The sequence below is a fragment of the Centruroides sculpturatus genome, unplaced genomic scaffold (genome assembly GCF_000671375.1).
Source record: "Centruroides sculpturatus isolate CEXI.00-Female unplaced genomic scaffold, Cexi_2.0 scaffold1449, whole genome shotgun sequence".
Classification (NCBI taxonomy): domain Eukaryota; kingdom Metazoa; phylum Arthropoda; class Arachnida; order Scorpiones; family Buthidae; genus Centruroides; species Centruroides sculpturatus.
This window is the reverse complement of record NW_019385588.1, coordinates 152,460-170,970: the sequence shown is the minus strand read 5'-3', so window position 1 is coordinate 170,970 and position 18,511 is coordinate 152,460. Positions and strand designations below refer to the sequence as shown.

General features: G+C 26.9%; 1 protein-coding gene and 1 long non-coding RNA gene across 2 annotated transcripts; both read left to right on the top strand.

The window, feature by feature from the left end:
• Positions 1-1,281: 1,281 nt before the first annotated feature.
• Positions 1,282-2,816, top strand: LOC111640377. Its single transcript, XR_002759263.1, has 3 exons — positions 1,282-1,462; positions 1,571-1,659; positions 2,748-2,816. It is a non-coding gene; the product is annotated as an uncharacterized LOC111640377 (long non-coding RNA).
• A 921-nt stretch (positions 2,817-3,737) lies between these two features.
• On the top strand, positions 3,738-18,511 carry LOC111640380. Its single transcript, XM_023386392.1, has 9 exons — positions 3,738-3,751; positions 5,706-5,844; positions 14,892-14,969; positions 15,611-15,664; positions 16,047-16,244; positions 16,401-16,621; positions 16,943-17,012; positions 17,358-17,482; positions 17,586-18,511. The coding sequence occupies exons 1-9, from the start codon at positions 3,738-3,740 to the stop codon at positions 17,668-17,670; spliced, it is 984 nt and encodes a 327-aa protein (XP_023242160.1). The 3' UTR covers positions 17,671-18,511.

The following is an 18,511-nucleotide window of genomic DNA, read 5'->3' as shown; positions in this document are numbered from 1 at the left end:
GAAAGAATTTATTAAATTCTCATTTTAAAACTTGTTAAAGATAGTTCTCTACTTAAAAAATTATAAAACTTTTAAGTAAATTTAATATTTTATTTTACTTTTTCGTATTTTTTTCCAGCATCCTTTTCTTCTCCAAGTTGCTGTAGTGTAATGGAATTTCTCACTCCTTTTTTTTATTATTATTAAATCGGATAGTTTCGTGTTTAATGCAAAATTTAGCTTATTTGAAAACATCGAATTTTTTGAAATTGTTTTTTTTCTCTTTTCTATGAAATAAGAATCCAGAAAATATATTTAAAGTATCGATTCTAAATCTCCTATGCAAATTTTCAGCCAGCTTGCTAAATTTGTAAAAAGTTCTTCAATGGAATAAGCAAAATTTTTACTATCTTCTGCCTTTTAATAAGTAAAATTGCATAATAAGCTCTTTAATTTGCTTCTTAGATAGCTATTATTGCAGTAATAATTTCACAAAATTAATAAATCGGTCTGCTTTAGGTCTATTGTCTATAATATAGACTATAAACCTAAAGCATAACTTTACAGAAGTATATATTGTTAAATTCTTATTATATTATAATAAGAATTTAACAATATATACTTAAGTTATTTTAATGTAATTATAAACACAGAAAAACTATTATAGGCTACAATATTTTTTAAATGTACTATCCTAGATAGATTCTAGAAAGATAAATGCATTCTAGAGATTTTAGTTTATCATTCTTGCCATTTTTACTTCTCTATTATAATGTGCACACTTCTATATAATTTCCCAAATCTACTGTACAGAATAATACAAATTATAATGTTTTTTTTTTGCTATTTTTCTTACAAAACCATCGAGTTTTTGTCTTATTATTGAGCTAATAATTTTTTATTGCTATAATAATAAGTTCCAATATGAAATACATAAAATTTTTATTAGAAATGTGTAACAAATGAATGGTATTAATGTAGCTTTTCTTTAATTTATTATATAATAATTCTTTATTGCTATGATGTTACATTGTCATATGCAAAATTATATTTTTTGCAATTATTCTTTTAATATTATCCTAATTATTTAAGAAATGTGAAGAAATTAAAGATACGATCATTTCTTTACCTAAGTAATTTTTATTACTATAACAACAATATTTATCAAATAAAGTAAACAAATTTATGTTAATTCAACAAGCAAGTTACATTATAAGTTATGTAGGATAATATTACATTTTTCTACAATATTTTTGATAATTTTATTATAGTAAAAATGAATAAATTCGAAGGAAATATTCGGATAATTCACAAGGGAAAAACGTAGAAAATATTTAATTAAAAACTTTTCATCTATGAAAATTGTATAAAAAAAAAAGAAGGAAAAAAATAACAAAATCAGAATTTTCATCTATTAAAGAAAAAGAATAAGAAAATAAAACAAGATGGAACAATTTCCTCTCGGATGAACAGGAACCATAATGTAATCATCTACATTCAATAAAATGTTTATAAAACCGCATCAACTCAACTCATTTTTATCATTTTTATTATTTTTTTTATTTTTTTTTCATAAATTCTATGATGACAGATTCCTTCTATAACAAAATGACATCAAATAACAGCTGTTCATCGGAGCATAACATTTTCCAACTCCAGCATTCATCTTATTAAGATAAGGTATGCAATTTGTTACCTTTACTCCTCTCACTTTTCGACCTTCTTCTATACGTTTAATAATATTATAATTTCTCTTTTTTAATTTTTCTAAATTTTTACAATATAAATTTTAATTTCGAAATTATTTTATACACGTAAAAATATATTAAATGCAATTATTAAGCATCTTTCGTAACGCATTTCTGTCGGATGCAGGCAATTCTCGAAGCACCGTGTCGCTTTGTTTATCTTGTAATTTTTTATTTATTACGTTTAAAAATTCAAAATTTTGGCAAGGGCGACGTAAAGAATTGTTATTGTAACAGTATTGAAAAAAATATTTATTATTATAAATGTAACAGTACAAGAGAGCGAACGACGTTCGCTTATCTGTACATAAATACTTTATGATAGAAATATATTGAAGGATGTTTCTCATAATATAATATACATAAATAATTTAAAAATCTTGCAAGTAGAGAAAATAAACTAAGCATTCGTTTAATATTTATCATTTTTCTAAGCTCCCAACAACCAATTTTTTCTTAAATATTGTTATATTAAGGCTGTAGCATCCATAATGAATGCTTATTCATTGGAGGTACTCCATGACATACTACATAAGTAATATCACTACTATACTCGTAATTAATAGAACTATACTATACTGTAGAATATATAATAACAAGCCCTATATAACTACAATACTAATAAATGCAACTATATTACTGTAAACGCGAAACATAGTATTATAATAATACTTTACTACTGCATTAATATTAATCAATACCACTATATTATACAATATTAATTACTATACTACTACTACGTTACGTGCTTTATAGTAACCAAGACCTTTTCTGCTTAGTCTTCATAGATTCTATGGTGAATTTAATGGTTTTACTTGTATAGAAATAAAGAAAACCCACTTTAATGTAGTGGATGGATGCTATACAATATGGAAGAGTGTAACATTCATAAACATATCTCATTAGAAAAATCTCACCCCTTCAATTGAATCTTTAGTTATAAAGTTAACTTTAGAAATATTAAACGCTATAGGATTGTGTGTTTGAAAATTATTATTAAGTAAGCTTATTTCTTGAAAGATTCCATCATAACAAGCGTCAAGTAACAAGAATTTAATTATCGAAGGAAGAAGTATGCACTTGATATGCAGAGTAATGAGTTAATTTCCAGCTTGCTCATTAGTTTTCAACTGGTTAAGTCAGAATGAAATTCTACACTGTTCATTAAAAGACAAAGTCTTACTCGTTTATAATAAAATTATTCTTGTTAAACATAAAATGGGTAATTAATTAATTTTTTACAAAAATATTTTACCATCGTTCGAACAGTTAACACTCTTTTTTAAATTGCGATTAGAATCATTTTTACAGCTAAAACAATAAAATAATTTCCATAATAAACTCTCCCAATTGTTATTCATGCAATTTTTACTACTAAAGTAATAAATTCTTCAATAAATATAAGGAAATTTAATTTTTTTACTAGCTTAAATCACTGATTTTTTGAAAGTTTAATAGATGCATAACGATCTCTTCATTCTTTTTGATATTCGAGTAGCTTTTACTGCTACAGTAATAAATTCCTGAATTGAAATAAGCGAAATATTTTCATTCACTAATCTTGTAGTAACAGTAATTACATAATATCCTCTTGAAATTTTTATTTAAATAGCTTATATATATTACTATAGTAGTGCATATCAGTAGCATTTCTCAGTCAAAGTAAGGAAAGTTCGTATAATAATCAGCCATTAACTTGATGACAGTTGCAAATGTTTTGATCCATGGTTTTTACCACTATAGCAACAATTTTCTTAATTACAATAATTTATTATCATCAATCGCAAGTAGAACTGTACTACTGTAATAGTATAATGAATTCTTGAAACTACAGACAAGAAAATCTATTATTATAGTAATAAATTTTTTATATGAAATAAGGTATTAGTATAACAATAATTGAGTAATTGGTTATGTTAACTCCAAGGTAGTACTATGATAAATGGCGAAAAATTACTACTATAACAGTAAAAATCAAGTAAAAGATTTACTATATATAACCTTACAGTAATGGTTGCTACATGGTAAATTTTACTGCTATAATAATAATCTCACCGATAATATAAACAGCTTTTTACAATTAGTAATCAATCGCCTTATTTCAATTGCTCTTCAACTTAATATTTAAGTAAATTTTACTACTATGATAACAAATTCCCTCTTTAGATCGAACAAAACTCATTATTTTCAACAACTCGTTTACTAGTAAATTTTACTACTAGAATAACAAATTTCTTAATTAACATATATCTATTATATTAATAAATTTCATAATTTACAATTGAAAAAAACACTTGTTACTATAACTTCAATTACTCGTTTCATTTTAATTTTATAAAATTCTCTTTAAATATTATTTAAATAAGCTCCATTAACAAGGTAACAAATTTAACAAATTATTTAATGGCAATTTTAACCATTTTTTATCCTCTATATAGTAATATCTATTATTTATTTTTGTTATCCTAATAGTAATTAGTTGCATACCTATTTGTTACAACAGTGTTAAGGTAATCGGTTACTTACACCAATCAATTTGTTACTGTAACAGTAGTGGATTGGTTAATTCAATCACTAATTTGTTATTACAATGGTAGTTGGTCGTTTATTCTAATTGTCCATTTGTTGTAATAATAATAATTTAATTTTTTTTACACTAGCCATTCGTTACTATATTATACAATCATTTGTTAGTTACTACAGCAGTATTAAATTGCAATTTAAGGCATTAAATCAAGCAAATTTTAAACGTTCTGTGGCATTTTACGCTCTTCAGAAGGGGTAAAATGTATTTTTTTTTTATTTAGAAGGTTTATAAAATCCTTTTCTTTTAGATACAACTATTTTTATATCTTTCTTGTACACTTTCGCATCCTCTTACGTTCTTCCTCCAAGGTATAAAGTAGGCAAACAAACTTTGTGACTTATGTAAAGACATTTTTGGAGTCGACCAAATGTTGGGTAAGTCAGGAAGGTATTGTTGATGAACGGCATGTCGCTGGTAGGTAAGTCGATTCAAAAAACCTCCGTTCTCACGTAATGTTGGTGTACAGTACAATAGAATACCCGGTGAATGGCCTGGGGGATTTTTTGGAGAGGAAGAGATCCCCAAAACTGTAGGACTGAAGTGAATGGCAATTTCCGTTCTAGTCTCAACTCTAGCTCCAAGAAGTAAGAACAGTTTGCCTCAGGCTTTGATTCCAGCAACACCAAAAAATATTTAAAAAAAAATCTTTACAACGTTTTTTTAGAAGCGATAGCGACTAAAATAGTAACATAAATTTGTAATTTTTGGACATTTATCTGTTGCTCATTTTCGCAGTTTAGAGCTTCTCTACCAGTGAATAATATTCCCGAAACGTTAAATGTATTTAATACTCGAAAATTATCATTTACTCCTTTAAAAAAAATCCACTTTTTAAACAGATTTTAATTAATAATTCATATTTTACTTTTATAGGATAATTAAATTAATTTTAAAGCGCATGGAGAAAAATGATACTCGACATTTTAATTATAGCTTGAAGCGATCTGTACAAGTTGGATCTTTGTTAATATAATTTATATTGTAACGAATTATTTTTAATATAATTAAATTATTTTCTAACATCATTATATGTTATAAGCAAATACGAATCATGCGGTTGGAGTAGATTAATAATTACTGCTATAATATTAATTGGATGGTTGAAGCAAATAACTGACTATCAATTGATTTTTACAATAATAAAAATGGATGGTACGGTAAACAATCAACTTTTGTTATAGTAATAAGTGGCTTATAAGTCTATATAAACAATTTCCATTATAGTAACAAATGAGGATTGGAGTAAGCTACATAAAGTGATTGCTGGAGTAAGCTCTACAAAAATTCTACTTCAGTAACATAGGGGTGATTGGAATAAACTGCAGAAATTCTACTTCAGTAACATAGGGGTGATTGGAATAAACTGCAGAAATTCTACTTCAGTAACATAGGGGTGATTGGAATAAACTGCAGAAATTCTACTTCAGTAACGTAGGGGTGATTGGAATAAACTGCAGAAATTCTACTTCAGTAACATGGGATGGTTGGAGTCAGCAACGTACTTATTACCTCTCCTCTAGTGCTAATCAGGTGACTACTACTTGAACTATTATAATATAGCTTCTACTATAATAATAATGGATATCAGCAAATAGATAGTTGAAGTAAAAACCAAATACTATTATAGTAACAAATAACTAATGAATTTAAATAAACAAATATTACTATTATAGTAAATAATTGCTCGAAGCAAGCCATGTATGAAAAATTGATCACATTAAATTTAATCAATTACTATTAAAGTAACAAATCAGTATAAGTAATAACTACAATTATAATAATAAGCGGGTAATTTTATATAGGCTATATATTTATATATATATAAATGGCGAGTTCTAGAAGGATTTCGTGTAGAGTTTCCTTATTTGAATACCTTATTTTAAGAGATTGGAAAGTTTTTCGGTCAATGTTATTCATCCAGAATATTACGAATGAGTTAACATTTTATTGCAAAATGTTGGAAAAAGCATTTTTCAGTTTATAAAAGGGCACGATATATTTCGTGTAACATTAAAAATTGCTCTACGAAACTAGACCGGATGCACCAATTCTTTAATCTCTACTTTCGAAATTTGTAACATTTTTTAAATTTTTTAAAAAAAATTTATAATTTGATATAAGTTTTTTTAAATAATAAATTTAAAGAATTTTAATTAATAGAAGGAAGGTTTAGATTTTATAAGTTTAAAGGTAGCAAGAAGTCGTTTTATCAAAAAAAAAAAAACTTTGATTACTTTCTTCTAATTCTTTTGCATTTCATTATATACAAAATTTATTTCTTACTTTAGATTTTTCAACAGAAATTGGTATTTTTTGAGTAAAATTATTCTCATTTTTTGATTTTCTATAATTCTAAATTTCTAAGATTCTAAAATATTTATTGGAAAATCGAGCCAATTTTCAGGTGTTAATGTTTTCGAGAAGTGAAAAATACGAATTATTTTTATTTCAAGATAAGATTTTATGTTTTTTCTCTAAGTTTTTGGACCCTACAGCATCAAAAATATGCTTTAAAATAGTTCAATTTTTTAGAAATTAATGCTTTAAAAGATGGTCAATTTAAATTTTTTTTTCAATTTTTATATCTTGAATCAAAGTTATTGGTTTTATAAATTGCTGTTTATGGAATTCTAAAATGTCTGACCAATTCTCTTTTTTTATACGTTACTTTTACTAGATTTTAATTTTAAAATTTAATAGTTCGAACAATTATTTAACAAATATATTTTTTAATAAGCATTTTAATATTTCAATCATCAAAAATAATAATTTTAGCCAAAAAAATTAGTTAAATTCGAGAGAAAACTAAGATGATATGAGTATGGAAAGATGCTACTCCTATATTAAGTAGTACTGTACATCGGTAGCTACTGCATTAATTGTTTATACTTAAAAAGTAGCTAGTGTATAAAATTATCGACAAAAATTTACTGAATAAAAAAAGAGAGGAAAGTTACACCGTTATAGAAGTCACGAAACGTTCTAATGACAAGTTATCGTGCATTAAAAACATTGTTTCTAGGAAGCGGCTCGTGTCTTTGATTGGTGTAAAGGTGCCATTGCTATTGTCAAAATTATACAATATTTATCTGAAAAATTAGGTATTTAGAAAATATCTAAAGATGTTAGTACTGTACGAAGTTGTAGTTGAAACCTTTATCCAACCCACCTATCGCTAACGGCAAATATTAGGACAGGAGTTGTGTCTAAGTGTTTGTTATCTGGATGCCTTCTGCACCAAGCACACGACATCTGTCTCCCAAGAGTGACAAATGGACCAATTAATTACATACAGCGAGGACCTTAGGCACTTAGAAGCTGGACATTACTTTATTCTTTTTCTTCTCCTGTCGAGATGGATATATATATATATATGATTCTTCCACCCTCCTGTACGATTCTTCTATCCTATGTTATATATATATATAGGGGGATATACTCCCTCCCTAGATAGGGAGGGATTCTTCAAATGCTACCCACCCTATATCTATATATGTGTTAAGAGAGGGTGGGAGTTGAGGAATCATATATTATTCTGTCTGATATGATTCTATATAGAAATTCAGATCATCGAAGCATTCTTCCATCAAGAACAATATATAATTGCATTCGTAAGTATGTCTGGACATGGTTATGTGATAAATTTTGTAATTGCTGTTTATATTTAGGAAAGTTCTTAAATTTCCACTCTCAAGATAATGTGTATCTGTGTGTGTAGAGGATAAAAATTGAACATTCATATATTATTCTATCTGATTTGATTCTATATAAAAATCCAGCTCATTGAAGCATTTTATCAGAAGGAACAATATGTAACAATAATTGCATTCTTCAGCTTTCTTTTACGTAGCTTGTGATAAATTTTGTAATTGCTGTTTACAAGTATAGCGCGCATTATACGAAGGTTGCATCTGTTGAATTTTCAAGAAGGAAGGCGTTACACCTCGAGGGTGGTCCGCCTTTCATATGAAAATTTCTAACAAGTTGATTTTATTAAATGATACTTTTCCGTATAGAATTAGAGTCAGGTAAGCAGGTGTCTCGAAAACCACTTCGTTTATTGGTTTAATAGAAAATTTAAAATTCTTTTTTATAATACTTTCAACCAGACGAAAAGCTAAATTTCTGATAAATCTAATTGAACACGTTTCGAAAGTTATAAATTGTTACAAATCATATTTGAATTATGTAAAATGCCGATTTATATCTTTATTCGTCTCTCTCTAACATATTTTTTCGGTGATTATTTAATTATTAAAAGTTATAAAAGTTCGTCTGGTAACTATAAACCAATCAAATTTAACATTTATTTCATCACTTTGCTTTATTTCTTTTACAATTTGAGTAGAAGATAATCTCTAATATCCTACACTAAATTTGCCACGAGTAATATAGAGAATCGTGTTACATTATCGTACACTTTTAGTAAACTAATCCCGTTATGGACAGACATTTTTAAGAAGGAGAAAAACACGAAAAAAAAAGAAATGAAGACATCTTCAATTGAGGCATGAGGACCGCCGAGCGATGTCTGCTTTGTTACCTGGATGTCTGCTGCCAGAACACCTACCGCTTCCAGACAGGTACCCACCTTTATGACGTATCGATTTGAATGACGTTTCCATGGCGACCGTGTCCTCTTGTGCACGCACAGTTGCTCTGTTGAGAGAGAGAGAGAGAGAGAGAAAGAGAAAGAGAGAGCAGCCAGCAAAAATTGTTAGATTGGCGTGAAATACTAGCCTTGTTTGGTGGTAACGTGGTCCGCACGGGAGCCAAACTTCTCCCTTAGGACAGAATCTAGACACTGATGACGATTTATTTACGTGATGCTAAGAAAATAAAGAACTAAAGAAAAGAAAAAAAGAAAAAAAAATACCTCTATAGATAATCACCACGATGTCACCTGTCTGTTGATATAAATCTTAAATTCGTCAAAAGGTGACGTTGTAAAATGTTTCGACAATAAAAAATTCTCATATTTAATAATAATTAATCTATAAATTATTTAGAAGACGAAATATAAGAATTTGGAGCCTATTTTTTAAAATATTTTTTGAAATATTATTATAAATCGACCTTACTCTCTATATATATAATATATATATATCATTTCAATATCTAAACTTTTCTTTAAGCAATATCTAAAAATAAAGTTTTAAGTTTGGATCAAATCCTTCTTTTTTTCTTATTTTTATATACTCTTTTTTATATATTTTTAGTTTTTTTTGAAGTTGAATAAAAACAAATGGCAGCGAAGATCGCTATTCTTATCCTCTTTATAACATTAGTTTTTTATTTCTAGAGCGTCANTAATATAATTATTTTTAACATTTTAAAATATATTTTATTAGAATATTAAATAATTAAAAAAATAATAATTTTGTTCAATGATACTTATCAATGAATATCCATCATGTTGATGATTAATTGGTATCACTAGCAATTTTAATTAAAATAAAGTGGACTTAGATAAATCAAGTTAAATTTTAGTAGAGTTAAATTATTGATTTAACATTTATTATTATTATTTTTTTAATTTTGATACCGGTTACGGTCATTTATATTTATTTCTTTTACATTTTTCTTGATGTGTATCTTGATGCTCCTTTTTATCCATTAATACAGAATTGTTACAGTTCTGTTTCTGTAATTGTTCGCTTAATTTATTTTATTGGATTAACGATAGATTTGTTAACGCTTAAAAAAAAAGTCAATTAAAAAGAATAATTGAATTTTCTATACTAAACCAATGAGAAGTGTCAATACAGCGAGAGAAGAAAGCTGTTAATTACCGCAAAGTCAACTTTGTAATTCATTTCTACAAAAGATAGAAATTTTGTCGTTTATATCTTTTGTACAAATCAACAAAATTCGTCGTTTATAGCATTATTTTTTTTGTACAAAAGAACACAGTTAAGTTCTTGTATTATTTGTACAAAAATGTTTACGTCATTTGTACAAAGAAAATTGCAATTGTAGCGTTTGTGTAATTTGCAAATTTTAACATTTGTACAAAAGAGAAAAGTTTCCTTTTACATCATCCGTACAAATCAACTTAATTTATTATTTGTGCTGTTTGTATAAAGGAATGAAATTTATTATTAAGTTATTTAGTATAAAAGAACATAAAATATGTATATATAGGCCTATATATTGTTTATGTATTGATATAAGAAACAAAATTCCAATTTCTGACTAGTAAAAAGCCAAAAAAAATTTTAAATTTTAAATAATATTTGTATAAAAAATGAGAAAGTTTTCTACAAATCACAAGAATTCGTTTCTTTTTGAATAAGGATTAAATTCATATGTCGTATTGTTTGTATAAAACTAAGAAATTATCTGTCTATAAAATTTATTCAAGGAATTTTGAAGTTTTTTGGCACTTATATAAATAAGAAAATTCATAATTTGTATTATTTTCACAGAATAGGTAGACTTTGATATTTATATCGCTTATACAATAGACTTACATGTATTATAGGCCTATATATATATATATAAATGGGCGAAGTTTATTATTTTTAAAACATTTTAACTGTGCAAAAAACATGAATTTAAGTCACTTTACAAATGATTTAAATACAATAGCATAATTTTCTATTTATATAAGTTTTCGAACGCAAAATTAATTTTTAACATTTACACAAAATCTCCTTTCGCATTGTTTATACGAAAGAGCAAAATTTTCCATTTGCATCAGGCATCTACCAGAAAGAAATGTCTCATTTGCTTCATTTATACTGAACTAATACCACTCATTTAATATAAAAAAAATTGTTTAATTTCTGTGTTTAATTTAAGAAACTATTCCCAAATTATATTTAAATTTAATAAACTCGAAAAAATATATATATATATACTTTTTTTTATACCTAATGGAACTTGTCGATTAATCTAAGAACTGTACATTAACCTTTCTTTCTCTGGACAATCAGCCGCAGATTCCACATGGGGAAACAGATAATACAATAGAGATGGGTCGGAAGCATCTCCACCCCTGCTCGTGTCCTAGCAGGAGCCAAACTTTTCCCTAGTTGCTCGTTCCGTTCCCCAGTAATACACTGGAGTACCTTCTATTGCAGGCAAAGTGCTACTACAGTCTTCACTGTGCTTCCATTACTTCGTCATAAAAGGAGCTCACACGGCATTTCCTATTCCCCACCGTTTTGACCCCCAGTTCGAAAGCTCACTACTCTACAGTTGGACGATCGCGTACACCGATCACGTAGGACCACGAGACATCACGAGACTTCTCAATCCACGTTACCCAACCCGAAACAACCGATATAGAGGACTATATCCTGTTGGAGTAAGTCTAGAATGTTTCACCCCTCGAATAAAAACTCATCTACTAAACTACACATCTCTCTTATATATATATATATATATACTGTATATAAATAAATATATATATATATATAAATTTTTTATATACTTTCTATCGATCGTTTTTTGGAACTTCTCGGTAAACAGATCTAGAAGATCGTTTATCAAGTCACCTGTCGTGTGGATCGACTCTCTTTATTGGGACACGTACGTTAGAAAAATGAGTAATGGTATGAGAAAGAATTGTTATTTGATTTACGCACTTGATATATTTCTTTTGATGATTTTTGCTTATCTCCATTTCTAATAAAGTTCTGTTTTTTGGATGTTTACGCCTCTTTATTCAATTTCGAATATCCGTTATCGAACTCAAACCCTCTTTTGATTTATGAAATGATATATTGTATGATGGCAATATGATATCGCCCTTTCATACTATAGAAATTGGAGATGTTTAAGTGCAACAGAGACTACATAAAGATTAATACAACCTTCATTATTTTCTTCTTTTTCTTCTCTAGCAAACCAATTACTGTTGCTGCATTTGATCCGTTCTTAGCTATTGTATCTTACATGCGCTACTTCGACTAATTTTCTTCAAGTTAAAGGTAATTTTGCAGAGAGAATTTAAATAATTGCTTAAAAAGAGATACAAAAAAAGTTAAATGAAAACACAAAGAGCAATATTAATCTATAGTTGAAGATAGAGTTTCAATCAATCAGTTTGCTTAACTCATTACTTGCAAGATTATTTCAGTTAATAATAATTCTTAGAGGTTCTCATAAGTATCTTTTATGTTTTTGAAGATAAAATTGATAGAATATCTGAGAAAAACTGTATGAAATTTTACTTTATAGATCTACCAACACTTTCTAGTCAATCATTTTGGTTATCTCCTACCACGTGGGATTTAGTTGGCGTTAATGGAGTATTACAATATATTAATTACGTATCGTGATTTATCACGAGGAATATTAATTATAATGCAAGTTAATATATCATAACTTGGCCTTATTACTAAGAGGCCTACAATTATGCATACACAATAAAATAATTAACATATTCTATAAAAGAATACGTGTTTTAATCGATCGATAGTTACTAAAAAGCTCTATTTTTTATAGAAAAATATTAAAATTATTATAATTAAATTCGAAAGATATTCACAGGATTATATATTATAAATAGTTCACGAGAAATTTCATCTTTTTATGTATATATTTTATATTCTAGATAATATTCTTTGCGTTATTTACGAATCGAATCTCTGTAGGATACGAATTTTACATCTTAATAGGATTACCTAAAGGATTATTTTGTCGAAAGCGAATGAGTAATTGCACTTCTTATTCTGTCTTCTCTTCAATTTTATTAAATTTCTTCCAATCTTTAACATTTATTTACTTTTTTTTAGCATAAAAATTAACCATTTTTCTTATATTTTATCAACGTATCTATTATCTGATAATTGATGCGGAGAGGCATCTAAACTAAAATCTATGATGATATACTTTAAAATAAGAAAAAAAATATTAGTTTTATCGAAAAATAATTTAACGAATTATTCAAATGTGTAGTAAAGGGTGGTAATTTATTGAAAAATTGTTCTGTTCTTTAAAATTTTCGCTTATTTATGAGTACATTTATGAATGAATCATGTAAAATTTAATTGAAACAAACTTAAGATCGATAACACTTCATATTAAGAAGTGGGTTAAAGTTTATTTAAAGACTTATTAATGCTTTAATAAAGTAGAATTTAAGCAAATTTCGTTGATTAAATTCTTATTTTTTTCCTCAAGAAAAATGTACAAGTAAATAATTCACTTTAAATGAGCTTATTAAAAAAATGTACTAATTAAATATTTTTATTTTTTATAATATTAAAAAAATTATTATAAAAATTTAATTATATTTAATACCACAAAATTTTATTTTTAATATTTTATATTGCAAAGTAATTATTTAATAAAAATTTATATTTAATAGAAGAAAAAAAAATTATTTTTTTAATGATATTATGCTACGACTTAACAGCTTTAAATTCTTTATAATTATATAAGGTTTATATTAGAGAATATAATTATTTTATTTTTTTATACGGTATATAAATTATATTATATTTCGTGGAATAATAACCAATTTTAGAAATTAGTAATAACATTTATAATAATTAAAGTTTTTTTATACGGTTTCATATTTTCTGTTAACATTTTCTAATTGGTTTTGCGCGACGTTTTAAACGTTTTTGTCTTGTCTTTTTTTTTTTAATGTTTTTTAAGTGCACTTTCACAACACAAAAGAGCTGTTGTGTAGTTTCTCCGTAAATGTTTGACGATATCAAAAACGTTTATGATAGAAAAATTAGCTTTATATAAACGTTTACAATACAAAAACCTATTACTTTTTGTATTATAAACGTTTACATATACAACAGAAAAGACTTATTTTTGGTTTTATTTATTAATATTTAATTATATATAAATATATAAGACATTTGTATTGTTCCATAAATGTTAATAATAGGAGAATTTTCTTATTTTAAGTAAACGTTTACAAAAAAATGTTTTAACACGCATATAAAATATTTGATTGTTTTGTATAAATATTAATTTTAAAACAATTTTTTATTGTTTTTCCAGAAATGTTTGATAATAAAAAAATATTGCTTTTATCAATTTTTCTGTAAACGATAAGAAAAAAAATCACCATTAAATAAAGAGAAATAAAAATATTTATAATTTAAAACGTAAAGATAAAGTATAAAGTAGAGAACTAGGCGATAAATTGTAAATAAATCTAACAAACAAATATTTAATGAGAAATTTTTGTACGAATCTTTTAATTACATATCCAAAAATATCGTTAACGAGAATAGATGTTTCAGAATAATAACAGTCGCCATTCGGTCCATTGTGGGGCGTGACGATCACCCGAATTATTTAGACGGTTGAGATTGGTTACCTTGGCAACCTAAGGGACAACACATTGATTACAGTAAGGTTGGTGGGCGCATAGATCTTTAAGGTCGATAGGACCAGACGTTGATTCTCTAACTACCTTACACAAACCGCGACATCACTTAACATACAATTAGGAAGTGGTAGAAGAATCGTTCGCTTTAAAATCGATATCTGACTGGAAAAACAAGATCAAACATTTAGAAAACTCTTTAAAAATATCGTAAAAGTACTCAAGTTTAGAAAATGTTTAAGTTTTCTAACAGATTATTTTTTCCTTTATTCAGGTTCGAACTTTATTCGTTAGTGGCTTACCTATGGACGCTAAACCAAGGGAACTTTACCTGCTGTTCCGAGCTTACAAGGTAAGGAAGAATATTTAATGTTTGAAAATTGTCTTAAGATGACAAAAAAAAAACAAAAAAAAAAATGGATCCATGATATCGACTAGTGTCTCCCTCTGACGGAACTCATTAGAAACTCGCTTCTCTTCGATAAACTCAACGTACTCATTAACCATCCCTCAGATTTTGATGGCATGGAGGGGGGAAGGAAAAAAATAAAAAATAAAAAAAATGCATTGGATAATTTCGGTATCGCTGACAACGTGCCATTTTCTCATAGCATATTCTATTTTTTTTTTCTTTTTTTTTCTTCCTTCAACGAAATGTCAGCTGCTCTCTATAGATGCTATACTTTTATAGGATGTTTAATAGTAAAACTACTACTTATTTCTTAATCAATAACAGTTTATAATTAATGTAAAAATAGATATAAATTATAATTTTTAATATTTTTTTTTACTATCACAAAAAAAATGTGTTTTAATTAAGGTATTTCTATACTAATTAATTCTGATTCAATTAATCACTTAGATAACGCAGCTAATTTATTTTAAAATGTTATTTTTTTTTAAATGTCTCTAGTTGAATAATTATCGGTTTATGTTACTTCAAAAAGCTAGATTTAATTCTTTTTTCTTTTAATTTTTTTTTTTATTTTCTAGGGTTACGAAGGTTCCTTGTTAAAAGTTACAAGTAAAAATGGAAAAACATCTTCGGTAAGTCTAGTTACTAAATAAACTCTTCAGATATTGATGCCAGTGGAGAAGTAGCTATAAAATTATGCAAATATTTTTATAAAGACAAGATATTCAGCAAAATGATTATTAATTTATTTTTATTAAAATTACAACTTATTTATTTATTTAAAACATTCTCTTTCATTAAATAAGTAGTTATTAATAAGTTTGTTTTGTAGTTTTGGTACAGTAGAATGCATTTGTCTTCCTTCACTTATTAAAAACAGGTATATAAGATATGAGAACTTATAAAATCGCTTGTATTTATTATAAAAAAAAAACAAAAACATTTGTTTTTTATTTCATTCTATCTCACCTGTTGCACTTTCATTTATCTATTTCTAACAATTTTCGTCACTAGGCTGGAATCCTTATTAATTCACCGGCACCTTTTTTCTTCCTCTATTTTCCACTCGTTTCAGAAGAAATAGGAGCTGCACTACTGCCAGCTGCTCACGATGGTTGGCCACATCTGCCTTTGTCCTATGCTGAGGTGCCTGTTTCGTCAGCCCTCCACACCGCGGCGCTGATGCACCCTGCACTCCATGCTCAGCTTCCGGTAAGGCACTGTTTAAATATTGATGCACCGCGCTGAAAAACAATTCCTATATTTATTATGCTTCATATTAAAAAAAAATATATATCAATATACATATAAAAATTCAAAAAGAAACAAACCTTGTATTATTTTGATATATATTTTTGATAATTTCAGCCGCCCCTGACGGTACCTCATCCATTGTCGCACGCTGCCCTCGCAGGAAGTGCTGCTATACATGGCACTCTTCCTCCGCCTCATCTGATAGCAAGTCCAGCTTTGGCAAGTCCCGTGGGCTCAACGTCATCCACTTCAAGCACACCCCCGTGTTCGACGTTATTTGTTGCAAATTTGGGACAGTTCGTTTCCGAACAAGAACTTAAAGATTTATTTTCTAGGTATGTCACATCCTCATAACAACTCGATCTTCTATTCTTTGGTTTCTTTAGATAAAAAACACGAAACACTATTTTAAATTATTTTAAATTTCAGTTTATTGTTGTTAAATATTTAAGTTTTAATATTAAAAACTCATAATTTTATATATATATAAATTTTTTTTTTAAAAAAAAAAAGAAGACAAATACAGAAATTCTCAAAAGTTGAAGGAATTTTTTGAATCATTAATATTAATTTTTTGAAACATGTGATATTAATAAATAATAATTTTTTTTTTTTTGAAAACTTCAATATTCTTGACTTGAAATAATTAATTTTAGCTATCCCGGATTTTGCCGCTTGAGAATGCACAATAAAGGGGGTGCTCCTGTAGCCTTCGTTGAATATCAGGTGAGAGGATATCATGTCAACAATTGGACAGCTTTATCAATATTTACAATCACCACCCTTTTTATTTTTTTATATAAAATAAATTCAGATATATATATAAATATATATATATTTAAGGGGGAATAAAATAATTTATAATATTAATAATTTCTAAAAATTGACACCATACACAAATATTAAAATTCATATTTGAATATTTTTTAAATGTATTTTTATTGCTACACTGAGAAGAACACGTGTTTTATCATTTGGTGGTTGTTATTTTTATTCTTAAAATAATTATTTTATAAATTTTATGTCAAATATTAATATTGAATAATTTTTTAAATTATATTTTTATATTAGGATATACGTTTGGCCACCCACGCTTTGAGTTCTCTTCACGGAGCCATATTATTTTCTTCGGATAGAGGAGGGATTAGAATCGAATATGCTAAGAACAAGATGGGAGAGGCAAGTATATATTCCGTGTAAGAGATATCATTAATCTATCTTACAAATTTACGATTTTTATTAACAAAAATATATTCTAAATTAACACTGTTTATATCATAATATAATTTATCCTTTCAGGTTTCAAGGGACTAAACCTCACCTTTGTAACCATCCTGCCATTTTCAGTAAAGTGCAGACAATTAAGGAACAATTGATATCATAAAAAAACATTGGAATATATTTTATTTGGCTGGCCTCATATTTTAAGTTTATTCTTTCCTTTAAAGCTGAATTTTTGCAACTATTTGGACCAGTTAACAAAAATTATATATATATATATGTATGTCTCTATATATGTATATATATATATATATATATTACGAACAAGCAATATTTTATAAATATGAAATATTGTGTTATAACTTTGAGTGAAAATTTAGAACTTAACAAAAAAATTCATCTCCTTGTCTGTAGAATCTTGGGTTAAGAAGGAATTGCAAGGGGGTCATTCATATCACGTGATGATGATATCGAATTTAAAAACAAAACGTTTAAAAATGAAGAAAAAAAAATGTAATATTTGTGGGCACAGAGTAACTACATATCAGAAACTCATTGTTCGTTTCCTATGAACATATCAAATATCTAATAAAAAAAATTATCTAAAGTGGACCATCGTACAATCTTGGGGGACCCGAATGGTACATATATATGTATATATATATATTTTGTACCATCATTTCTCAGTTCTATATGTACAGCACCTTCATAATTTCTCTGTGTACAGTTGTATGTATGATCCTATCCATTCCACCTTGTGAGGATAATTGTCATAATTGTTGAAGGTAGATGTATATCTGGAGATCAATTTTTTAGAAGAATTAATACATAGTTGTGATCATTTTTCGCATGTTTCTTGGCAAATATATTGTGATATCCTATTTGGTGGATGATATTCCGCCGAATATAGAAATGGTTGTCATGGTTTTTTAAACGAAGGTATAAAAATAAAGTCTTGCTTTTTGCAAGTCATATATAAATATATATAAATATATATATATATA

Bases quoted from the DNA above. Each gene is read 5' to 3' on its own strand.
- LOC111640380 (XM_023386392.1), top strand. The intron at 16,245-16,400 runs GTAAGGCACTGT...TGATAATTTCAG, and splicing joins CACTCCATGCTCAGCTTCCG to CCGCCCCTGACGGTACCTCA. The intron at 17,483-17,585 runs GTAAGAGATATC...TTATCCTTTCAG, and splicing joins GAGGCAAGTATATATTCCGT to GTTTCAAGGGACTAAACCTC.